This window comes from Crocodylus porosus, unplaced genomic scaffold (genome assembly GCF_001723895.1).
Source record: "Crocodylus porosus isolate Cpor-Errol unplaced genomic scaffold, CroPor_comp1, whole genome shotgun sequence".
Classification (NCBI taxonomy): Eukaryota; Metazoa; Chordata; order Crocodylia; family Crocodylidae; genus Crocodylus; species Crocodylus porosus.
The window spans coordinates 264196481-264223362 of NW_017728886.1; the positions used below are offsets into that span (position 1 = coordinate 264196481).

Below are 26882 nucleotides of genomic sequence, written 5' to 3' on the forward strand. Positions count from 1 at the left end.
CTGCCCTTTGGACAGGGGGCTGGACTCGATGATCTCCCGAGGTCCCTTCCAGCCCTAATGTCTATGAAATCTATGAAATCTATGAAATATGAAAAAAGCCCACTGATGGTACATTGTATGATATATTATACTGTGTGTACTTTGATGATTTGCCTGAGTTTTGAAAAAAAACTAAAAGCTTTGTTTCTCCATTCTCGGAGCTCCTGAATTCATAGTCTCCAACTTTCCTTTGTGATTCAACAGGATACCTTGAAACAAAAAAGCTTCGCAAAACATGGTGCGTTTTGATCACCATTAATTTAAATGATACCGACTAACAGCTGAAATAACCTTGTTTCTGATACTCTGAAGTAATTTCCACTGATAGAATCTGAAGAGGTACATCAAATTAGTTTCCTGGCATTTTGTCAAGAAAAGACTCTTCATAGAGTAATGTAGGTCTGAACACATACCATAATACAGATAATATTGTACAACAAAACTACGTTTATTATTTATCTGCCTACAGCAACTAATCTTGAATCAATTATTTCTACAAAGGCTTAACACTTCCCCTAGATAACTGTCCCCTAAATGGAAAGAACTCGCATTGCCTAATTAAAACAAAATTATGGGTATTTTCTCTGTGCAAGTTCTACTGCAAATCATGAATCACTCTCTACTGCAGTGCCGGGCAATTATTTCGGGCAGAGGGCCGCTTACTGAGTTTTGGCAAGCCATCAAGGGCACATGACAGGCAGCCAAGGGCAGATAAATATTCATTTTCTAAATTTTTTAGGGGCCCCAAAGGCAGGATAGAATGGCCTGGCGGGCCGCATCTGGCCCGCAGGCCACATTTTGCCCACCCCTGCTCTACCATATAATGAAGGTTAGGACTTCAACTAGAACCATCAAAGAAACTATTAAATTAAAAGCCATAAAATACATTGCTAATAAAGCTTAGAGAGGGCTCAAGGAACAACAGGAATAACCACATGCCTAAGAACACTTCGGGCATTTATACACATGTTCCAGGGGGGTAAATGGGGGGCACTTTAATTAGAGCAGCTCCAAGACCTGTCACGTGTATCAGCATCCCTGAGCTGAAAAATGGAAGCAGGGGCACTTTAAGTAAAACTTGTTGAATGAGCTTTAGTTAAAGCACTCCACCACCATTTTTCAGTGCAGGAGCGGTAATTACCATGCTCTAGCAGGCTTGATTAATCGAGTCTGCTCTGACGGGCTGTAACTACAGCCCGTCAGAGCAGCCTCACTGCATGTGTATAGGCACCCTTTGATTTCCCAAAAAAATAAAATAGGTGGACAATATAAAAAAAAAGTCAACATAGGTTTGATGCAGACATTTTATTCTCATCAGAAAATAGGAAACAAGTACAAAAGACCCACACCTCTGCTTTGAACTACTGACTATAGTACAGGTAGAGTTATCTGAACTAAAGATTTGGTTCCTAAGCTGTAGGAGTAAAAAGGCAATTTTACTTGCCTCAGTTTTCAGCCATGCCCATTACTGCCAGCTGTGCTAGCTGCTAGGCATACACAACTTGTATAAACTGTACACTTAAGAGATATTTTTCGCCCATAATTTATGGCAGTCCAACTCTGTTAGATGCCATTAAAGCATGTAATAGTACAGTAACAGCCCCTTTACCTGAAAAGCATGCCATCTTAATTAATAGCAGGAACACTGGATGAAGTAAACAGTATGACAGACTTGAGGTAACAATATTAAAAGCCCGCTTCCACATGCAGGACCTGTGGGCACCAAAAAACTCCCCTCCTTTCCAGGACTGGGTTGAGGGGGGGAGGGGAGAATTTGCAATCTGGGTTTCTCAGTAAATTAGTGAATGCAGAGAAGGAAGACAGAGGCTGTTCCTAGGACACACCATAGAGCTGTTCCCCTGTTAAAAAAGCCTGGATCAACTTTCAGAAAATCCTAAATTCCCCATGGTTAAGACGACATAAATATGGAACCAGTACCAGGAATTTCTATAAGAAAAAAAGCCCCTTAATCTAAACTTACAGAAATGCCTGCAGTGTTCATCTCTACAACGCTTTACGACTGAGAGGCATGGGCTCTTAACAGGAAGTTAGAGAACAGAACCGAGGCATTTGAAATGCACTGCTGTAGGAGACCCCTGCATGTCTCGTACGCTGAGCACGGACCAATAAGTCTGTTGAGCAACAAATCAGTCAAGAAACTGGAACCTATGAACTGTTGTCGGAGGTTGTAGGACGAAGGAAGCTGCAATGGTTTGGACACATGGCGAGAAGGCGAGACAGCCTTGCCAACACCATAATGCAGGGTGCAGTGGAGGGAGAGAGGAAAAAAGACCCAAGAAGAGCTGGGGAACTGATATTAAGGACTGAATGAGACTTAACTAACAAAATGCGCAAAGCTAGCCAAGCACAGAGCAGAGTGGAGGACAGTTGATACAGCACCTGAGGTGCCCCCAATAGTCACAGCAGCCCTAGGACTGACCTGACTTACCCAGCAATTTGAAAACCACTGCTTTAAAGCTGGCTCAAATAATTCCTTACACAGGCCTGCCATTCCTAGCCTCTTACATTTCTATGGTACTTAATTTTATTCAGTCACTCAAGGAAAACTAAGATACTTCAAGTCAGTATCTTAAGAAAAATAAAAGGGGTTACCCATTAAACTGTGTGAAAGCATTTTGCAGGTAAATCATATTTTTAAAGTTTTAAGCCTTTGTACAGGACACAATTGTTCTGCAACTCTGAACTTTTGGGTTGGCTCTTAAACTTGCCTCCCCATTTATTCTGTGGGCTCTTGTGAACATAAGAAAACATAAGAGTTTAAGAAGTGTTGTACTAGGTTGGAGCAATGGTCCATCTAGCCTTGTATCCTGTCTCCAACAGTAGCAGGAGTGGATGTTTTAAAAGCAGTGGTTTGCAAAATGTCTTAGTCACACAACCTTTTCATATTACTATGAAAGATCCCTTGTTCGTTGTTTCATATTACTACTTCTGTTGCGATCCCTTGTTCATTGCATCCCCTGGCATCCACGATCTGGAATTTGCATCATCTAAAACACCAAAAATTAATCTGATTGTGCAAAACACAAGGAAGAAGAAACAGTGGATGCCCTGAAGTTAGAAGTGGAAAAAATTGCCAGCAATTTTGATGAGGATCATGGCAATGTCTCATGAGGACAGGTGGATTTTCAGAATTCTGGAGGAACTTAAGAAACAAGACAGCCCTTGACCAGCTTTGTTAAAATTAACTCTATGAAACTATGAAACTCTGAGAAGAAAGCACCTTTATTCCCCCCAAGACCCCAAAAATTCCTTTCGGCAATTTTTATTTACCTCTAAATGAAACGGAGCCTCTTGGCTTCCAATCAAAGTTACTTTTAGTCATCTTTTCCAAACTATTCCTGGCCCTAAGGCACATTGTAAGTGCAAGTGCATATTTCGTGTAATGAGATTAATTTAAACCTATCTGTGCCTATTACACATCATCATTCATTAGGTGCCTATAAACGGATTACTGTTTTCTTAAACCTCTCCAAATAAATTTTACCTATTAACAAAAATAGTTTATAATTGGTAAATAAAGGACAAAAGTGCTGACTCATACATTTGCTAGCAACAGATGTTAAACAAATTTACTGGCTGCCATAGCAATCTACAAGAAATTATAGTTTCTAAGTTACCCTGACAAGGCAGAAAAGGTCACTTTGCCAGTTTAGCTGACAATGATGTTCAGATTGTTTACAGCAGCCGACAGCTGTTTACTGTCCTTACTTTCATCCAGTTTGAAAAATCTGATCTGCATTTTACTCTCTTGCTTTTAATTTCATTTTACTAAGTTTATACAATTTGGAAATGGCGTGAAAGACAAAACATCTGCCATCCACCACATTCTGTTTTGTGGAATAAATAAAAGGTGTCATTGGTGAGGATCAGTGACAGCAGCAGATCTAGAACTGTCACTTGGAGTTTGTGTCACAAAGCTGAAAATAATCAAGGTGGTAGAAACTGAACTCACACTCATACAGATACTTTCCAAAAGGATGTGGAGAAGCTTGAGAGAGTCCAGAGGAGAGCCACGCGCATGATCAGCGGTCAGGAAAGCAGACCTTACAACGACAGGCTGAGCCATGGGGCTCGTTAGCCTGGAAAAGCGCAGGCTCAGGGGTGATCTGATGGCCACCTATAAGTTGATCAGGGGTGACCACCAGGATCTGGGGGAACGTCTGTTCACCAGAGCGCCCCAAGGGATGACAAGATCAAATGGTCATAAACTCCACTGTGACCGATTCAGGCTGGACATACGAAGAATTTCTTTACTGTCTGAGCCCCCAAGGTCTGGAATAGACTCCCGCTGGAAGCAGTTCAAGCACCTACTTTGAACGCCTTCAAGACACATTTCGATGTTTACCTACCTTGCCGGGATCCTATGACCCCAGCTGACTTCCTGCTCCTGGGACAGAGGGCTGGACTCGATGATCCCTCAGGGTCCCTTCCAGCCCTAGTGTCTATGAAAATCTATGAAAATGAACAAAATGTATCAATGCACAGACATGCAATTACCCAAAACTTTTTTTTTAAATTCCTGAGGGTGGTTTTTCACTGCCAGCCTTTCACATAAAACTTGGCATGCCTTTCTGTGCGACTCCATGTAGTTCTTAAAATCCCCTACAATGTCATGATTCTCCAGCTACAGCCTACCCAGACTGGCCAGAGACCGAGCAGCAGAGGCAAACAGAGCCATCAGTGGATGAAAGCTAAGTTTTGGTAAATACCATAAAGCTTACTTTAAATATACAGTTATGCTCGACTGAAATGGGAACTTAAACATTAACACCTAAAGAGCACTACACACTTCAAATAGGAAATGGGGAAAAATAATTGATTACATGTAGCAGAAAGTTAAAGATCCCATTTCCTTGATATTCACTTGTTCCTTATCATCTTAATCAAAACCTAAGTTCTCTCTTATTTAATACATTTTTATGTTCCTATCTTTCTCCATTCCTGGCATGAACATGTTCAAATTCAACACTTTCTTGCTAACATACATGTGAGACCTACCCACACACCCACCACCATAGGCACACTATACTTCTTTTCTGTCCCTTCTCCTCAAGGACCGGAGAACATCAAGGACTATGAATCACACAACGTGGTTTCAAAGGTTACAAAGCATATGTCCAGTTTGGGTTTGTTTGTTTTTTTTACAGTAGTACAATGGAGCCACTCTACAGTCTGCGCTTTACCCCTGAAAATACAATAGTTCTCTGCAATATCAAATTTAATCTATACTATAAATGAAACAAATTCCTAAATGTAGTTTAACACAGTTTAGCCCTAACCACAGAACCCAAACCTGTGCAGGCGAACAGTCCTCGTCAGACTCCTGGCAGCAGTCTTTAGTATGATGTGTAACAAACAGCTGCCCTCTTATTATTCATTAGGGCTCTGCGAAGCTTCAGTCCCCGATTCGTTTTGGTGGAGATCTGGCCCAATTCGGTGGCTGAATCTCTGAATCTGAATCAAATCAGAGGACCCTTTAATCTCTCCGAATCAGATCAGAACCTTCTGAATCGATCTGGAGAGCTTTGGGAACATTTGGCGATGCTTTTTCTACATACCTCTAGGTATGCACCTCGAGGTACCAGTGTGGCTTGTGAACAGTGTGATGCTGGGGTGGATGGAGCGTCCCACGAAAGCGCAGGGGGCTCCCCAGCACGCTCGGCAGCAGACCCAGAACTGGACCAGAAGCACCCTGCACTCCCAGCTCAGCAACTGGTGCCTCCTAGGTTTGGGGAGACACCCAGGGTCCCCCTGTGGCCGATCACCATGCCAGAGGGGCTCGGGGTGACCCCCCAGTGCACTCCCAGCAGACCCAGAAGCGGACCAGACTTCCGGGCTCGCTACTGAGCATGCGGGGGGGGGGGGGGATGCTCCTGTGGGACGCTCCACCCACCCCAGCATCACAGCAGTCGCAAGCCATGCTGGTACCTGGAGGTATGTAGAAACAACTTTTAAAGCTGTGTCTATATCCGAACCGCTGATTCGCGAAATCAGCATCAAATCTTCAAATTCGGCCAAATTGAATGCAGGACAGTAATCCAAGCCAACAAATCAAATCACTGCCCCTGATCCCAGCCGAATCTGAATCAAATAGGGCCCGCTCCACACTTCCCTATTATTTCTGAATACTGCAGGTCATCTTGGGTATTGGGCTGTTTACTGTAAAAATGTTAGACAGAATGGTTTAATATTGTGATAGTAATTTCCCACCACAATAACCTGCTCAAACAATTCAGAAGTTGATTTACCTTGGATTGTGCAATGCATCTGCAAATATCATTCAAAGACTGTTACCCATATAAGAGAAACTGAAAATGGGATATCAATGTTCCTTATGGTTCTATCTTTGTCTTGTGAAAAAGAATCTGATGGGGTGAAGTAGGATGACTTCTGAAATGGAAACCTTTGGTGTGGGTAAAAGAAAAAAAAGAAAACAACATAAATGAATTAAATTCTAAGTTTTCAAACTTAAACAAGGCACTGGTCCAGATGGTCCAATCTTCCCAGTTATGTCCATTAGAAATGTATTTGATAATCACTGTGAAGTGGAATATGGCCATAAAAGTGAAGAGGAAGAGGTGAAAGGGCACTTCTCCTTCACCAAGAACCCGGAAAATCAGTGGCCACTGTACTCTTCTTTCCTCTCTCCTTTCTGTCCATTTGTAATGCATACAAGTAACGGTTCCTGTTCTATAGGGAATCACTTGCAGCTGTGCAGGAATTTCATACAAAAAGGCTAAGACTTATATCCATGCAAATTACAAAAATAAATTATGCAAAAAAGCTGGATCTGAAGTCCAGGGAAACCCTTGGAAAGATGGTGCTTGCTTTCAACAGCCATAACTTGGCAAAAACAAAGGAGGGAAAAGAACAAGCTTTTGAAAAGAGGTGGGGAACGAAAAGCAAAGATTTTCATCCAAGAGCAGGACATGCTTTTTGGCTTACTGCTTAGAATTGTTTTAAAATAGAGAATTGTAGGATCATGCAAAAATAGGGCTGGGGGGGACTCATGAAGTCATCCCTGACTAAACCATCCCAGTCAAGTGTCTGTCAAACCAGTTGTTAGAAAATTTCCAGGGCTTCAGATTCTACAATTTCTCCAGGGAGCCTGGTCCAATGCCTGACCACCCTTGAATCCAATGCCTGACCACCCTCACAGTCAGAAAGCTCTTTCTACAATCACTTCTCTTGAGCTGCAAGGGACACTGTAGTTAATACGTTAGTAATCCTATGCAGCAGTTAGAAACCCGCTTGCTTCTCAGTTTCTGCATTTCTATTACTGCAAATTACTCAACTGCTAAGTAATTAAAAATGTTCTTACTGGACTCCCTCATCTATACATATATTCTACGATAAACTTTTCCAAGCCACCCATAAGCTAAATTATATTCCAGGAATCCATACCAAGGTTTATCATTCGCAGTTTCTAACCACATGGCCTATGCTGTATCAGCTGAAACGTTTAGATCTCTTTTCTCTGCATGCTCAGTTTCTTCTCTCTCAAACCACTTACCATGATGCAACTTGAATGCTGCTTACCCTCTCAATGCTCTCTCTGTCTTGATACCTTTTTCTAAAAAAAACCCCAAAACAAGGCTATTTCCCGAGTTATTTTATCACACTACTGCTTAAGAATTTGAATATTCAGTTCAGCAACCCAACCACATGAGTACCAAAAGCATGCAGAAAACTAAGCATTTTTGCTTTATCCATTTCATGGTTCAACATCCTCTACATTGCTGCCTATTTGTTTCTAATGGATTACATGGCACATAGTCAGCAACATTCTCCAGAACAAGTACATTAGCATTAGTAAATTCTAAGTCTGTCTGGCTTTAAAAAAGAAAAAGAGGGAGAAGGTGGGGGGAAGGCACGATTTGGTTTTATGAAACAAATATTAGCCAAATTTATATAATCAATAAATTAAATTGATATAATCAATCAATCCCATCAAATCAAGCTTTGTTTATCAGACAAGAGCACTAGGAGTATAGGACTGAAAGGAAACCGAGTCATTAAGTACAGTCTTTGCTATCACCGCATATCATCCATTTCATAACCTCATCAAGAGCAACTAGTTTTAAGATGGTTTTTGGCCCCCTACTCCTATAGGAAGGCTGTGGTGGCAGACCTGTTAAGGCAACTCGCTACAGCTCCAACGATAAGAATTCAAGCCCTGTTTTGGCCTGCTGCCAAAAGGCCGTCTCCAGTCAATCCAGCTGGTCAATTGGGCAGGGGACTCAAAGGCCGGTGGACCTGATGACAATTACTTTGTTCCCTTATGGCTACACAAGCTGATGTGCCCTAACCATGCCAACTTGATGGGCCACTTGGCTCGGATGGACCTGCAACTCTTCTGGAACCCCACTGCTGTTATGGTTAGCAACGTCAATCTACTCAAAACTAGTTTATACCCGTTTATTCTTACTCCAACATTTCTCCTTCAATTTTAGTGGCTCTTCTCCCTTCCTAATGTTTAACCACGAATGTATTAGCAGTTGGCTACCATATTCCCCTTTCAGCCTCCATTATGCTAGGTTACTCAAGCCAAGTTCTTTCAAAGTACCTCTATACAGCAGACCACCATCGAAGGCAGAGATCTGAGTTAGCTTGGGTGTAGGAAGAAGGTAAATCACAGCGAAGCAGCTGCTGGCATGTCTGAGCTAAGCTCGTTTAACATTAGCACAAGTGTTTCTACCGATGCCTGCTTAATCGTACTGCCCATCTTGAATGATTATTCATCCAGTTGCATCTGGAGCCCTCCTCCAAGTTGTGCCCTTCCTCCTGCTCCCCTGCCGTCTCAATTAGAAATAAATGAAACTTCAGTGGGTACCAGAAATAAACTGATTCCAAGTACGTCACGCAACAGCATCTTCTGACACCCGAGAAATATTGCTAAGATGTCAGATGCCCCAGTTTTGTCAAGTTAGTTCCTTTTTCAGGGAACTATCCTAGTCTTTTGACACTTAGGAACTAAAGCACATTCTGCTTTTTTGCTGTTGCCAAACTATCCTGTCACCCTTCTCATAGGCTGTGAGGATATTTATAAGCTTTCCCACTTTTCTTGCATCTTCTGCAAGTTCTTGAAAAGGAGGGAGAAAAGAGGGAAGTTAGCAAGATAAGGGCATGTCACAGGATTCATACTCAGTAAGAATATCTTTAGTTGCTACTTCCCTACAAATTCGATTTTGAACCGTTACAGTATAAAGGTCTGGATCTTAAATTCCTCTGACTGATGGTATAGGTTTCCTTTTGCACTGCCTAAATTACCCAGGCTCTTGTAATCCTAAAATAGAAGCAATCAAAGAAAATCTTAAAATTGTAAAGGAACAGGATCTAACATGTGTGATTATATTTTCAAGTACAGGAGGCTCAAATTGTTAGCCTCCCATCTACAGTCTTCAAAATAAGGACATCGCCACATACAGAGAGGGTGGTTCAACAAATCGTCTTCCACTAAAATAACAGAACACTTTTTCTTCAACAAAAATAAAATAAAATGCTGCTTTCCAAGCTACGCTCCTCACCTGTTGTATGTATCCTTATACCCCAGACAACAGCTCTCGCGCACACACCCTTCTCATTCATTTAATCAACTCAGCTTCTTTTCATAAAACAAGACTGTGAACTTTCTGGAGCAGGGACTGCTGTCATTTGGTTTGTGGTTTCATACCAAACCCAGAAGTCCCTAATCCAGAAACCTATCAAAGTGCCAGCATTCTCCTCCAAACGTTCCCCACCTTGCAACCTCAGAGAAGTCAACTTTGCTTTCTACTTGCCAACAGGAACTTTTAAATATTTTCCTCCACTTCTAGGACATTCAAATTTGACACTACTGTAATCCTTGGGAATTAATCAAATGCTTTGTTAAAAGAAGGACTTAATTACTGCTAGAGGTCTGACTGGAAGCAGCAAAATAAAATGGATGAGTTATTTTCATAATTAATTTTAAGATCCATGAAGGGAATAAACACTGTGTGTTTAAGGGATTGCTTCTCTTCAATGATTTATTTTTATTAAAAGTGTAGCGCTGCGGTTGTCTCAGTTAAACACACATTGCAATGATAGCTTTCCAAGATATTTTCAGGATGTGAACCCAAAGAACAAGGTCATCCCAGCAAAGGCTTGGTCCACCCGGGTCTTAAAAACCTTCAAGGATGGAGACTCCACAACTTCTCTGGGTAACCCGTTCCAGGGCATTACTACCCTCCTTGTGAAAAAGTATTTTCCTGATATCTAACCTAAGCTTCTCTTGCTGCAACTTGAGCCCATTGGTCCTTGTCCTGTCATCTGTCCCCACTGAAGACAGTCCCGCTCCATCCTCTTTTGAACCCCCCCCCACCATCAGGTAGTTGACGGCTGCTATTAAATCCTCCCTCCATTTTCTCTTCTCCCACCAGTTCCCCCAGCCTCTCCTCACAAGTCATGTCCCCCAGCCTCCAAGCCATTTTCATTGCCCTGACATCTGCAGCTGTAGGGAGCTGCAGGGACCCGGAGTCCACAACGCCTTTGGCTAAGAGTCTCCTCAATTCAGGGACTCCCGGCTCCACTGGGCATGGTGCACTGCTGTGGCTTGGCTCCTAGCTCCCGGACACAGGGGAGAGGCTGCAATACATGCAAATTAAAGCTCAACAGCAACCAACTATTAAGTTAGTACACATTTTCCAGGTCTAACTTTAGAGCAGATTGGAGTTTTTTTTATGGCATGATAGCTACTTTGCACGTGTAGCTGACCTCCAGGTAACTGTGCACTTAACCAGCTAGTTCCATGACACCTGCGGGGTGTAGCTCCTTTGTGAGCATTTCTAATTTCCTTAAATCATACAATGCCAAATGCCAATGACAATACTCTGCAGAGCTTCAAAGTGTCAACGCCTGAACGAAATGTTATGAACCACCTTGCCATACATCTGTATTTTTAATTAGGTATGCAATTTAGATGATACCCTTCCCAACAAAAACTTCAGGGTGGCTTACAGCAGAAGAAACAGAAGAAATTAAAAGGGCAAGTAGAATAAGGAAACAAAATAACCAAATAAAACAAAAGAAACCAGAGACTCACTAAACAACACTTTGGCCTTGCTTTGGTTGCTAAATCCCCGCCTAAATAGAAAAGTTTTGCAGTGCTTCCAAAAGATGCCCAGGCTCAGGTGTGGCGGGCCTCAGGAGGGAAGGCTTTCCAGATCTGAGGAGCAACTCCCATGAAAAACATCCCACAGGTTTTTCACCAAGTGAACTTGGAAACAGCTGGTATGTGCAGAAGGCTGCTCTTAGCTGCCCTTAGGGATCGTGATGCAGCATAACAGAGAAGGTATATGCTTTTATGCAATGTGGATAGAGTCTACCTTAATCTGTCATCCTTTTCTATATTTCCTCACAGGAAAAAAAAAATCAAGCTAATTAGAGATTTGTTATGGTAATCACTTAAAATAGATGAAATGCTGCGTTAAAGCTGAAGTCCAATACCCAAATATCCAAAAGTATACTTCAAACCTTCAAAGTACACTGTAATCATGCAGGGCTTGATTATGCAAGGTGATGAAGATGGGGCACTTAGAGCAGTCTGGGACCAGGCCAGGATCTGAAAAGAACGGTTTTTCATCAGACACTACTTGCAGACTTTGCCCGAGGTGAAGCAGGATTAACAGGTCTTAGAAACAGTTCTGTATCTCTGGCTTTCTAAACTTGTCTTGTGTTTATACAGCCAACTTTATGAGGCATAATCACCACTATATTTTAAATGGTCAGTCACTGCCTCCAGGCAATGAGGGTTGCAAAGGTTTGCATTATAAAAATAATAATATCTAGCATTTCTATTATTTATTAGTGCTCCAGAGAACTAAGTAAAATTTGACTTATTAATCCTCACCATGCTGCCAAAGTCAGCTAATATTATCTTCCTCTTACAAGCTTGTACCTTGAGAGAGGTAAGCACGATATTTATACCTGAATCCAAGCCTACCCTATCCTGGGGGAGAGCCAAGGAAATGATAAACTGTTTCCCTTTAGTCTAGGAAGGGACCTGTATACCCACTTCTATTATAGTACTGAATCAGTCTGAAAAATGTTGGAAACCTTTGTCTTAAATAATACATCGAAGGCAGAAGAGGGTCAGAATGAAGATTAGAACCCAGGAACTCCAAACCAACAGTCCTAGCCATGTCTCGGTCTCGTACTAAGGGTTTACAGTCTATCTGTGCATCCAATAAGTTAAAAGCAATATTTAATGTATGTGTTAAAGTACTGTGACAGCACTGTGTATTATTTTTTAAGCAACAAGACTTTGCTTATGTTCTTTGTAACTAATAGCTTCTCACCAAAAATGGAGAAGAGTATTAACCAACTGATACAGTTTTTGGTCTCCAAAGCTTTGTTCTCCAGCATAATTTAACAACCTGAAATAAATGGAGGCATCTGAAAAGAGAATGTTGCAATGCAAGCCATTATAGCTGGTCACTCACAAAACCAACCATAAAACTTTAATTAATGTAGTCCTTTAAAAGAGTCTTGGTTTTGCCCCTCAAGCTTCTGTGTTATGCTTTTTTTATTTGATGATGGTAATGCATTTGAACCTTAAAACAAGTCTCTTCCAACACTTGGTTTGTTGCCCAGCAATAAAAAGAAAATACACCATAAATCTGAGAAGTGGTAAACTTGCTAGAGTTAAGCAAGATGATATTTTTCAATGAGACTGTGATTTATTAGAATTCCTAATAGATGACTCCATTTTAAAGAGATGGCCTAAATCTTAAAATCAATTTTTAACAACACATTACAAACTCCTACATTAACACCTGACATAATTTCCCCGTTATGGTCCTTTCAACTTTAAATGGTTTTACACTGGTCAGCTCTTCCCTTCCCACTTTGCATTTTTCTGCCATAGCTTGATACTAAAATATTTGACATTACCACCTCTACAGTGCACTAGAAAGGAGTTACACAGAGGCACCCTCCTGTCCCCCTTTTTCCTACATTCATTTAAAACACACCTGACTCCTACCTCTCAGATAAATATTTTACTACCATTAATACTGCATTATGCATGACTTCACATTTCATTTAATGTACCAATATATTTGACAACTTTGCAATGTTACCGTATGAAATTATGACAGAATTTTGAAAGGGCATATGATGAGCTACATGATTTTTTCCTTAAAAGGGTAACTTCATGCAGTGAGATAAGTAAGTCTGATTTTAAAGCAATATTGAGATTGTTAGTTTCATAGGCTCTTTCCAAAGTCATGTGTATTGGCTCAGCTTTTTCACTGGCATTACTTAAGTACTCATTCAGATTTAAATGAAAACTGGAATTACAGCATCTCTTTCACTGCAACTGTCAGCTTTCCTAAGGACAGCACAGGTCCTAAGGAACAGCAGAAGCAATTTTTCAGCTGTACAGCATTAAGCCATGAAGCACGGTCTTAAAGACCTTCACCGTCAATACATGCAAACATTGCACAAACAAACGCTTGATCATTCTGTACGAGTAGCGTCAGCACAAAACACAAGCCTTTCTTATGCAATATTAAAATAACACAACCCAAAGAAAAACAACCTCCTGCAAAATGCTTGAAAGAAAAAAAACCTCTCGAAATGCTGACACTGGCATGCACCTTCACAGCATTTTCACTTAATACAAAAAAAAGATAGTACTATCCCAGAAAGATGTGGGAAAAGAAATGATGCTGCAAACTGTTGATTAAATCTGATTTTGCATGTTAAAGCTGGAGTCCATTTTCACATCAAAACTAATAATGCCCAGCAGTGATGTGAAGTACACACCTTTCAAACATTGGACAAGAAGTAATGCCAATTCCTGTTTTATACAGGTTTTCACTTTTTTTTAAAGCCAGTTATACTAGCTTGTATACTGATACTTTATGCAAAATGTTATTTAAAAAAAAAACTTGGTCAATTTGCTATTAAAGGTCATTTAACCTCCTTACTATTAGTGCAGCCCTCAGGTTGGTAAACTGATAGTGCTTTTTTCATGAGCTGATCCATGCTACGTAGCTGAGACCGATGATAAACCATGGGCCGACAGTCACGTGCATTTTAGCCGCTTTACAAGGAGAAAGGAACCTGCTGCTTGGGAGCGTGCAGCCACTCTCATGCTCTGTGATGTCTTTGTGAGCCAGCACCAATAAAAAGCAAGCTAAATGGCCTTAGGTTTAACCCTAAACGAAGCGGCACACTTCTGGCGCTACAGAATCGTGAAGATACAACAGTGCCATCCCAACAGTTTGTATCGGCCGTCTTTGATATCACTGGAACTGTTACGTCAATTTAAGCCCTGTATTGAAGCACGAATACTTGATCAAAAACCAACCCCCCGCAAACAAAAAAATAATAATAATCCTCACACACAGCAGTTCACAAGCCACATTATTTGTGCCATAAATTGTAACCTATCAACCAGTTCATTGTAACATAGTACAACCAGCAACAACTAAACTCTGGTCATAATTCATTAATATCCTATATATGACTACTCATTTTTTCCTGTATGAAAACTAACTGAACAATAACAGCTCTACATGTAGCTATCATGCTCAAAGCTGAGAGCAAAATAAAGGCCTTTCGGGTGTATATGATTTACACACACACACACACACACACGCGCGCGCGCGCGCGCGCGCTTGCAAGGTGCTCTTGCACAGGAGTCAACTGCTCATGACACTTTCACACTGAATTAATTCTGCGTAAACATTTCCCAGCTCCGGTATTATATTAAATGTCCAGTTACAGAGAAACTTCCTCCTTGGTACTCACCCTTGCAATGCTTGAGAGCCTGAGCAATTGAAAACAGTAGGATCAGGTAATAAATATAACTTCAAAGAAGTTTATTGCTAGTCCACGAGTAAAACATCAGACAGCTGATGCTATGACATATACTACAACGTAAAAGGAAAAACGTTCACAACAGTTGCCACTTGTGTGAAGCAATTAGGACCACATTTCACAAGGAGTTCCTGCTTAGATGGAAAACAGCTGTTACCGACATATTTGACATTAATATGATTTAAGGAAAAAATATACCTAAATTATAAAATAGTCTCCAGTTAAGCAACACATTCATGGGGAAAAAAGGACAGTTTCCTAGCAACCCCTTCCACATCATAGACTTCCTATGAGTAAATGAAAACGTAAATACCGTCATACATGCTCTATCTTTATTGAGGCAACAAATCTCTGTAAGGAATATATTACTGGAAATTAGAAACTACTATGTGCTCTAAAATGACCAACAATGACTTCTTCTATTACTCACCCCACTGGAGAGGAGCCAACTGTAGATGCTCGAGCACCAGCTGATTGAGAACTCCTTCTACACTCGCTTCTCCTTCACGCTTCAAAGAGGGGTAAACGAGAATTAAGGAAAACTTTGATCCAGAGAGAAAGCGCACGTAATATACACATTATCGATTACTGAACACCAAAACTGTACTTTAGAGATTAATTAGAGTTTTAAAGCTTCACCTTTAAATGGCAATTGTAGTAATCCATGAAGTCAGGTTCTAGATATTAACACAGCAATTTGTAACAAAATTGTGACCTTGCCAGCATTAAGAGAGTGAAAAAGTAGAACAGTGATTAGCAAAACACACAGACTTGCACGCCCACCTCTGACGCACTATTATTCTGGGGGATATGGGGTCACTCTTACACCCAAGTACAGTCATTTGAAGTGCTCTGGGCACTCAGGTACCTCTCCCCACCATGTTGAGGAAAGCTGTAGGGATCAGATTCTCAAAGCTATTTAGGCGCACAGCTTCCATGGACTTCAACCTGAAATCAAAGGGAGATAGGCACCCAAATATCTCTGAGGAACTAGGCCTAAGCTCCTTGACTGTTCAGTCCCTGTCCAGGTGCTACAGGCAAATGAAGCAAAGATTTCCTAGCCTTCACTTCATACCCCTGCAGAATCAGGGGAGGCAAAATAAAACACACATAAATAGACACTAAAATAGAAGCAGTAAACAAAAAAAAATTCTAATAAAGAAAATTCCCCTGGATCTATGAGTTTGGCAAGGAAAGAAAAGAAAGAAATTCAACTGTAATGTCACAAATTAGTTTACAAAGTGAAAGCGATGGCTACCTTTGAATTCCAAGTACTCCAGAGCCATACGGGAACAGATACAAACACTCTAACTTTATTTTTTAGTGAACATGTAAAAAATACATTGACTAAATTCAGAGGCCAAAAATAGTTTCTGCAAAAAACTATACCTTCTTTGAAAAAAAACAGGAAGAAGTTGCATAGGACTCGGATTTTAACTGTAACATTAAACTGGACCACAATGAAGACCAATTAAGGCATATATTTAATGATAAATAATTATACAAAATACAGTTAGCATTCCTGTGGAGCCCTTCACTGCATTTTTAAATCTTCAATTCTAACATTGGTGTAAAAGGTTTTAAGAATGGCAATTACTGCATAATATCCAAATGAGTGATTTTCATTTTAAAGGGCACATGAAAAAGAGACCATCCAAAAGCAAATGAGGTCCACGATAGCACTGCTACATTGTACTGTATCTGCAAGTTAGAGATACGAATTGTATAAGTTTTCTAAAGGGCAGCACTTGGCCCAGTGTAGCAAACCTGAAGTCCTACTGCTTGCGTGCTCCGTTTTAGTTCTCGTTGCACAGGGGTCTACACGTCCATGAAACCCACAATCGGAGCTGGAAACTGGTCATCAAGTAACAGTCATGTCTGCCCAATTTGTGTGGATTTATCAAAGCAGCTATGATAAGGGTGTTATATTAAAGGGAGTTAAGCAACATTAAATTAACAAGGCAAAGCACTAATGACAAGACAACAGTTGTAACAGAGTGGCTTATATTAAACATGTCAACATTTATTAACATCTGGCACAACAGTATTTAAAAATTACAATTTTACTACAGGGCAAAACAACTGTGATAATCTTAGATACCGCTGGTGTTAAATGTGTTAAGTGCTGGCCTCTCTTCTGTAATTCAAGTCATGAAAATTAAATACCAAGACACTTCACAATGGATTCTTCAGGAACCGTAGATAGGAGAACATGATACAAGACTACATGTTGTGATCTCAGCTCCAATGTACGCGTGGATCTAACTGAAGTCCAAATACTCAGTTTAGAGCTAGTGCAAACCTGCTTTTTAAGAGGGGTTTTGTTTTTTGTTTTTTTAAAGGTTGTGGTAATTTCTTCCATGTGAGATAAACTAAATCGCTGAATCCATAGTTAAGCCATTGCTCCCAATGCACAGCAACATTCACCAATGCCAAAGCCAGGCCCAGCCTCGCCTCCAAAACAGAAACGTGCAGCTATACCTTACAGACAACAGTTTCAAGGGTTTTTCACCTGAAACATGCTTACTGGTTTCAGAAGGAGTTTTCAAAATGGCACGCTATTGCACAATTCAGGGCTGTCCACCTGATGGCCTGCAGACAACATCTGGCTGCACGGGGTTAGCTTGGGGCCCTCTGGCTCCTGCCCAGATGGCCTTCCCTCCACTGCTGCTACCAGGGTTTCCAGGCTCTTGTTCCCACCTCCAGCCGTCACTTCTTACACCCAGGCCTTGGGGCAGGCTGGGATGGCAGGAGGGTGCTGCATAGCAGCAGGGGGAGAGCCAGGCCGCCCATACCGTGTTTAGCCCCCTGCCATTGAGAGGTTGGACAGCCCCGATGGCACAAATTCTCATAATGAATAATGCAAATAAACACTGTTAGTGTGAGTTGGTGTGTGTCAGTTTTAAATGCTATTCCACACCCACCAAAAATAACCAGTCTAAACATAGCACCGCAAGCTGCCATTGTGTCTCAATTTTCTCATAAAATGTGCGCAACTGGCCAGTAAACATGTGTATAACAACTTCCAGGGCTCTAAATTTAACCTAGGACTGGAGAGACAGGACATTTTTGAAGGGGGGGCGGGGAATCAAATCATCATCTACTATAATTTCTAAGGACACAAATATTTCCTCCATTATACCTGTGCAACTTCACTGTATTTGGATCACTCCTGGGGGAGGACTTAACCAGCCCCACGGGGCTGTATAAAAAAAAAACACAAAACACCTCTGCCCTGAAGCTTTTAAAGTCTAAATAAATCAAATTGTAATGTTGATTTTCAGGAAGTGAAGACTGATCATTCATTTTAGCATAACATATATGACAGTGTCTATACAAGGGGGTAAGCACAATTTATGATCTCATCTACTCCAGCAAAATAACTTAATTTACAATAGCATACAGTGAAATTATTTGGAAACACATCAGTAAATATTCAATGAAAGATTCATGCAATGGGTATAACTGCCCACGAACTAAAGGGGAAAATGCATTTCCTTTATTTCCATAGTATATCAGCTCCTTCTGAAAAAGGCTATTCTTCAATATGGGTTATGGGTTTTATGTTGCAGAAGGTACAAGTTAAATGCCTATTTAGTTGTTTTTTAGATGCAAGATTTATTGAGTTTGGAATTTATGAAAGACGGAGGAGTTTTCGTTTAAATAGTTCATGCTGTAAATATACAAAATGTGACAACACGTACACAGTCTGCACAGATCACCCTCATTGTGAGCCTTTATTCACAGTGTTTGTGTCCTAACTAGATGTGTAAAAAGAGCATTTGATCTGAACATATGCAATATTTTGAATCATCCTCATCTCTTGGAAATATGTGACACGCCTAATGTATATATATGAATGTATGTAACTGCTCATTTGGTAATACCGGGACCTGAACTACATGCAGTACGCCACAATGCCAAAGAGACAACGTTGGGCAGTATAGCTTCATAGCATTCTTCAGTTGCCCTGTGCAGAAACAAGAGTATAAAAAAAGAAACAAATTGCACAAATATGTCTCTTGCTTTGTCTTACTTTATACTTCAGCAAAAACGTATCTTGTATCTGCAGAGGGTAGCCTACTGCAAGCGATAGGAATAAACAGTACTACAACTGTACTTCAAAGAGTCAAAAAGCCTAACCTGTCTTTCCTACTTGTTAAGAAATGCACCCTTGGTTGTCATTTTCAAACAAAAATGACAGGCTTGGCACACTGATGCAAGCTCGAGATCAAGTTTGATATGTGACACAAGGTTAAGATTGACTCCTCTTTTTTCACTGAATGCTCAACATAGTATGCATTAAACATCCAAGGAAAACCTTCAAACCTGAATCCAGCCCAGCAGAATAGTGACTTTTTAAACCTGCAGTCTTTCTACTGTATATTCACTATAATCAAAACTTCTTACTCTAGACTTTGTTCCCAGCCCCAGAAACGAAGAAGCCATGTGTAAACCCCATCGTACCTACCAACCACCCACAGATTCTTCCATCGCTGGCCATTCCATTTTTTTCTTATAGTCAATCTAGACTCCTGGCATGTCTTTAAATATGCCATCCATTCCTACTGGCACAACTATTTTCCTAACAGCCATATTTTGACTTCGTGAAGGGAAGGTAGATTTTCACATTCAACAATAACAAAGAAAGAAAGCAGGTAAGGGAAAAACCTAGACAAACAGGAAGACGACAAAAGATATCCAGCACCCAGCTGTTCCAGTAGACTGGCATTTACTACATGTAAAGAATCCTGGAGGAAATGCTCTGCCAGCTAGAACATCTTTGGGATCCGGAACTGAAGTTCAATAAACCGATTTAACCTAAATCAGTAAAGTCCAATTCAACAGCCATCCAGGTTTATCTTAAATTGGTTTCAGCCATTTTGAAAGCAGTATACATGCACTGAATTTCTGCTGTGTTACAAATTCGAACCAGTTTCCAATCACTTATACCAGTTTGTGTGTAATTTCTGTCCCTAGCCTAGAGGTTTGGCCCTTCTAAAACATTAAAAGTCTTTTTATAAGCCTTTCACATCCAAAATATTCATAGCGAAGACAGGTAACCTAATAAATGAGGTGACAGGCAGAACAAATGGATTCTCTCCCTTTGTTGGGACCAATTCTGTTTAAAAACAAGATCCTTCCCACACCATATTATGCCACAAGAAAAAAAAAATCCACCTCAGTTTCCCCACTCCCCAAATGACAAATACAACCACCAGAAATCTTCCTTCTTTCTGCCATGTCAGCTGAGTTATCCAACATCACATTAACATTTCCCAGTTGCCAGCTATGCCATTCTTCTACCTCCTTAGGAAAACAGGACAGCTCTGCACTGCAGTTAAAAGGAGCAATTTATCCCCAGCTGATCTGCTTTCCTGTCCTGTAGACTTTCTAGGGAAACGTAATTTCTTTTAGACCACAATCTATCATCCCATTCTACCTATTAGGCAGTGTGATCCTATTCCACCATGCTATATTCCACTACGCTCAAGTCCCTGGGAGAAAAAAAAAATCATTAATGTGCCTATTTTGTCACAATATAGCTATACTAAGTCACAAAAAGCAGTAATCAGAAGGATACCTTTTGTGTTAACTGTTTTTCAAGCACTCAACCCACTCAGACATTTAATAGGCAGAATATGAACTGACCCTTTGAGCCCAAGTTCCCCAATCTCTAAATGAAGGAAAGATCATTCCTATTCAATTACTTACTTTTTGATGCCCAAGTTTAAAAAAAAGGGATACTTATTTCTATTCTAAGGGGTCTCAGCTAATGCTATTTTACTCAGCAGGCCCCTTACCTGAGCTTCTTCCAAGTCCAAGCCGCTGACTTTATCATCTAAAGCAAGGGTTGGCAACATTTGTCAGGCGTGGGCTAGAATGGCCCAGGTTGGGTCCAAGGTAGGTTGGTGCTGAGACCCAACTGCAGTGTAGCACAGGCAAAACTTCCTACCACCTGCACCCAGCCACCAGGCCCATAGACTGTAGGTTGCTGACCCCTGATCTACAGTAACTCTTTACTATTCATTAGCTTGTCAGAGCTACACAGCTAACATAGCCAATGGCAACTGCATTCATTTTATGGACTGCCCAACTTCGGCAGAATTGCTAACCAGGTTCTAGTAGCAAATCGTTGCGGTTGGCAACACATGCATCCGCCACATCAAGAACACAGTTACTATTCGGAGTCTACTTCAGGAGTCCAGGTAGGCTGGTTTAAAAAGAGCAGCTTTTGCTTATAAGCTCAAGCAAATTTCACCTGGCTGTCATCAGGAGACAAGCACCGAAGTACAAGATTTTTTTTTTTAATATAATTCTCCAGATCAGAACTTTACTTTGCATCTCCTAAAAAAACAAGTATATATTTTGCAAAATTTTTGGTTGAAGATCCAAGTGACAAGTTAATTTTAAAAAGTTATTTCCCTTAAGAAATTAGTCTGAGATGTAAACTTAACAGCAAGTATGCCTTGATAAGTTAAAAGGGCACCATAAAATTAAAATCCAACCAATATATTGAATATCCTTGTGGAATATACTGCCTGAAAGGAGTTTGGTATAGACTTTTAACTGTGTTGTGAGTCTTAAAGCCCTTAATTGTTTTCTATCCGTTATGTAGGGTTTTACCTCCGACAGCGTGCTACAAAGATGTTTTTAAACCACACTTGTTGGTTTCTGTGCGAATAAATACAGGTGGATGAATGCATCCCAGTCCTACTTGAGCATAAATAAATTAGCAGATTTTCATAAATAGAAATTATACTAATGAAAATGTGCTTTAAATGATTAATGAATGCTGTTTACCATAAATCAGCCTACTCATTTGCATTTTCAACCGGCGGAATGCTGATTGTTGTGGTGCTTTGAACGTGCTAAAAGCATTTGGTTAGGTTCTGAAATAAAACAGGATTGCTTAAAAATTCCCTGATGCCGAACAGCTATATGAACCAACAAAACCTCACTTCTTTTTGAGCAATACAGATGCAGTAAAGATATTCATTATGTGAACGGCAATATGAGTGTATGTGAATATTTACTCAGCTCCATAATCATCTTAAAGCTGCCTCCAGGAATGAGTGATTTAGGCTCATGTGAAGACTATTTCTAAAAAATTAATTGAATCATAGCTAGGTAAACCATTTCCCTACTAGTGTGACTTTATAGCATGCAATACACTGACTAGAACTTTTGACTAGTCTTGTTTTAAATGTCTCAAATCAATGGAGAAAACTAAACTCGATATAGATACAAGCAAAAGTTCTAATTTAAGTTCTGATCATAACTTTGATGATAAGCTCAAATGCAAAGGCAGCTACATTTCCATTGCACAAATTATGCCCATTAGATGAAGAAGAAAACCACTGTTTCCATTTCAAATCACAGGTTGAAAGCAGAGCTATCATTTGGTTGGGGGGCAGGGGGAGGCAAATCATCTTCATAGGCTGGGCAAATCTGATATTAGAACAATTAAATTAAATATGGAACTCTAGAATATCATTGGTAGAGATGATGTTTAAGGGTTGTGGTGAGATCAGATACTATAAATGGTATCATTTTAAAACATAAATAAAAATACTTTCATTTAAAAACATTTACATAAATCAAATGCATTTTGGAGGAGACAGAGAGATGGCTCACACCCAATGCTCACACCAGACACTGGGATATAAAACCAACGATACGGACAGGTAATGTACACTAGGGCTGTGCAAAATTTTGCCCAGCATTTTGTTTCACAGCTGCTTCAATGTGTTTCGAGCTCGAAACAGTGAAATCAAAATGAAACAAAACCCTCCAAAACAGCACTGAAACAAAACAAGGGAACTTGAAATGCTTCGAAACGTTTCAAATTTCAAAACCAGGCTAACTGGCTTCAGTGCCAGTAACCGCCGGCAGCACCCGCCTCCTGTCATCCGGCAAGCAGATCGGGGACCCACACCCCTGGGAGGACTCCAACACAGCCCCTGCAGCCCTCCAGTGGCACCACCTATCTTCCTGGCACTGGGTGCGGGATGCTCCCAGTGCCGGTCTGTCATCTGGCAGGAAGATCGAGGGCTGCACCCCCAGGAGGAGTCCGGCACAGCCCCCGCAGCCCTCCAGGGGGTGCAGGCAAGTCCCTAATCTGCCTTCTGGATGAGAGGAAGCGGGTGCTGCCAGCTGGGACCGATGCCAGGAAGACCAGTGCTGCTGCTGGCCCCAGGTGGTAGCACCCATCTCCTGTAATCTCGCACGCAAATCAGGGGCCCGCCTGCACCTCTGGGAGGGCTGTGCGGGCTGTGCCAGACTCCTCCTGGGGGTGCAGCCCTCGATCTTCCTGCCAGATGACAGACCGGCACTGGGAGCATCCCGGGGGCCCCTGGTCAGCCTGCCACATCACAGGAGGCAGGGGCTGCCACCTGGGGCTGGTGGCAGCACTGATCTTCCCGGCGCTGGGTGCGGGCTGCACCCAGTGCCAGTCTGTCACCTGGGAGGCAGATCGCAGGCCCACATCCCCAGGGAGAACCGCGTCCAGGGGGTGCAGGCATTCCCCTGATCTGCCGGCCTGCCGCATTTTACGATTCCCCATTCTAACCTATGGGCAAAATGGTGAAAAACGTTGAAACAGCAAAACAGTTTTGACAAAACCAAACAGAACAGTGTTTTTGAAATGAAGTGAAACTTGAAACAAAAAACACTGTTCTCTTGAAACAGAAGCTGAAGTAAAACCATGCCTTTTTGCACAGCCCTAACGCACGTACCCACGGTATAGCTCTGGACACGAGCTGAAAAAATGTCACAGTGGTTTACTACTGATAAAGCATTCCTTTAAGATACGTTAAATATAATAGTATTACATGTACTATTTATTGATTTCCATCTTTAAGATAACAAGCGTGCTCCAAGACTTTTTCCTCACATTTACCAAATTGCTTAACTTTTCTTATTTTTATTTATTGTTTTGGCAAAATGCCATGAAGTAAAAAGGAAAACAGATATTAGTCTTATTAGGAAATCTCTGTATGAGGGGAAGCTCAGGGTTCAAGATCCGAGGGAACAATGCACGTTCATCCTGGCTAGTGAAACAAGACATTAGTGGGTCCAGGTCCACCAAATTTCATTAGCACACAGTCTGGCCTGTTCTCAGGGCCCTCTACGTCTGAAAGCATCCAGCCTCTAACATCACGCTCTTACACAAGAACCTGAAAAAAAACTGGTCACAGGAAAACTTCAACATCATCCAGAAGCTTTCTGCATTTTGGAACATTCGCGTCACTTTTAAAACAAAGCTGTGCCTGCTGAAGACCTAACTGAAAACATGGTATCTACAGTGTAAGTAACGCTTTGGGCTCAGTCTCTCTCTCAGTTCTTAGAGAATGGGAACATCTTTTACCATAACAATACAGCAAAACAGTTATTTCTCTGATCAGGAATAATGGTCTGTGCACTTGTTTCTCTGATCTGATAATGGTCCGTGCACTTGTTGCAAGCCTTAAACGACTGTAACTCCACCTAAAGCTTACTCAGAGTGCCATAGAGGTGTTGTGGGCCCCATTAGTAAGACTCCTGAATAGACCTGACAAGTCTGAACCCATCACACTTCTCTTCCAACCTCCATAGCTGGCAGCTGAAGTAATTCTGCAGCCACTTCAAGATCCTTGTTCTCATTTTCAGAGCCCTTATTAGATTAGGGTTCAGTTATCTCAGGGAACGTAAAAGCCTACACTCTTCAGCAAGCTTACTACGCTCACTTAATTACTACTACTTGGTGGGGCCCAAATTTCATCCCGTCATAATAAGGGGAAGGGCATTTTCAAGGAGTCTCACAAGTAGCAAATAAGTGTCTGCATTATGATACAGACACTAATCACATTTATAGAGTACATTTCACAACAGAACTGTTCAAACAAGTGTTTCCTCAAATAACCATGCAGAAAAGAATCAAAACAGCAGCCTCTCTCACTGTAATGCTACGTATCTAGTCCAAGACAGCCGATAGAAGTGCATACCGCAGTGGCAGCTTCCCCGAGGTAAGTATCTGTCCAATGATCGTTATTCTGAAATTGCCAATTTATTTCACATAGAAAACCAGACAGTAAGTGACAGTTTACAGTACCCTAACTATCCATTTGCACCAGTTCTGAACTAATAACAATGGAACCATAACTTTATTTCTAGGGACACCGTCACTATACTATCTGACTGCCAAGATGACATTTCCATATAGAAGTATTTGCTTATGACAATATAAATGAAATTCCCATATGGCAGGCATACAAGTGGTTGAAAAACGGTACTCCGAGTAACTAAAAATAATTTTCTATAACACTGGGAGGACATACCAAGTGACATACTTCAGGGACTCGTTCAGAGTCTAGTAATATTCAAAAGCTATTTGAGTGATGACTTTAATGACTGGACAGAGTATACTTATACAATCTGTGGAAGACATCAAGTTGGAGGAGGGCACAAACACTTAAAGCTGAAAATAACTTTAATAATTGAAGAAATTACCAGGTCTCATTAACATGAAAGTCAATAAAAACAAGTGCAAAATACTACACTGCGGGGGTTGGGGGGAAAATCAAATACACAAATATAAAGGGGAGAATATCTGGTTAGGCAGCACCACTGTAATAAAGGATGTGAAAGTTATTGTGGACACACAGTAATCATGAGTTAATATGATCAGAGAGAAGTAGTTAGCTGTGTTAATCTGAAGTAAGGCAGAGTAGAGATGCATTGCATAGATTAACAAAATCAGAGATGCATAAGCTTTCATGAATCTGAGCTCACTTCATCAGATGCTGTGAAAGGATATGCACAGAGCAGACTATCACATCCAGAGATGCATTTGAATACATAGGACAGAGGGGAGGGAGTGGAGAGGCACAAGGGGAGGCAGTTGTGGGAGAAGCAAAAAAGTGTTGAACTCATAGAGAACAATGGGTCACAAGAGCTAATCCAGGTAATGGGATAAGAATCAGCCGTGCCTATTTAGACCATACTTAATTCAGTCTGTGGATGATTTCTTGTTCTGCAATTTCGCATTCAAGTTCATTTTTGAAGTTTTGCTGTCTAAGTACAGCTACCCTGAGATCAACAGTGAAATGTAAAGGGAAGTTACAGTGTTCTGCCACAGGCTTTTGCATCTTTCTGGAACTGATGTCAGACAGGCGGTCATTCATTTCAACACATAGGGATTGCCCCATCTGTCCAATGTAGACAGACGAGGGATGTCATCTGGCAGCAATACAGACTACAATGTAAGCAGCTGATGCCATATATGACATTGGTAGAGGTACAGGTGAATAAACCTCAGATGTTATAAACTGTGTTATCTGGGCCAGTGATATGATACAGTTGCAAAAGAAGGTAAATCTCATCCTACAATGTATAGACCTGAGTGGTTTATGTAAAACCTGAAAAGCAATTATTATGCCAGCAAAGCCTTAACTGCAGAACAGTGCCCAGTTTTGGGCACCACCCTTTACATAAGATACAGATGCACTGGAAAGACTACAGAGGAAAACAAGAACCGTGTTAAAGGTTTTACAAAACATGGCCTGAGGAAAGGTCAAAGGAATGGTGCCTGTTTAGTCTACTAGGCTAAGTACAGGCAATCAAAATGCCCGACTCCAAATCGATTCAATCTTTGCAGGTTAGTCTAAACTGCAACAGATTAAACCAATAAGCAAGTGAACAGACATTCACCCTTGATTCCAGAAATGCAGCCACGTGCCTGCAGTAGCCCAGGCCAGAAGCTGGGGAGGACACTAGAGGATGTCGTCTGGTTCAGCCGCAGCAGACAGCCTGGGCCAAGGCTAGCCCACCCACCCTGCCCTGCAGGGGAGATGCAAAGAGACTGCAGGGGAGACTGTGAGCTAATCTGTATCTGGAGCAGATCTGGGGCAGTAGATCAATAAACCAATTTAACCCGTTTCTGATCACTTGTATCACATAAGTGTAACTTCTGGGCACCTTTACACATGTTCCCC

General features: G+C 41.2%; 1 protein-coding gene across 2 annotated transcripts in view; it reads right to left on the reverse strand.

The window, feature by feature from the left end:
• Positions 1-26882, reverse strand: part of TRAPPC9 (trafficking protein particle complex 9) — an 800742-nt gene that overhangs the window by 340132 nt on the left and 433728 nt on the right. For both annotated transcript variants that reach the window (XM_019553127.1, XM_019553118.1), the window contains one exon: positions 15338-15428. In XM_019553127.1, the coding sequence (XP_019408672.1) occupies positions 15338-15428 (91 nt within the window). The remainder of the gene's footprint in view (positions 1-15337; positions 15429-26882) is intronic.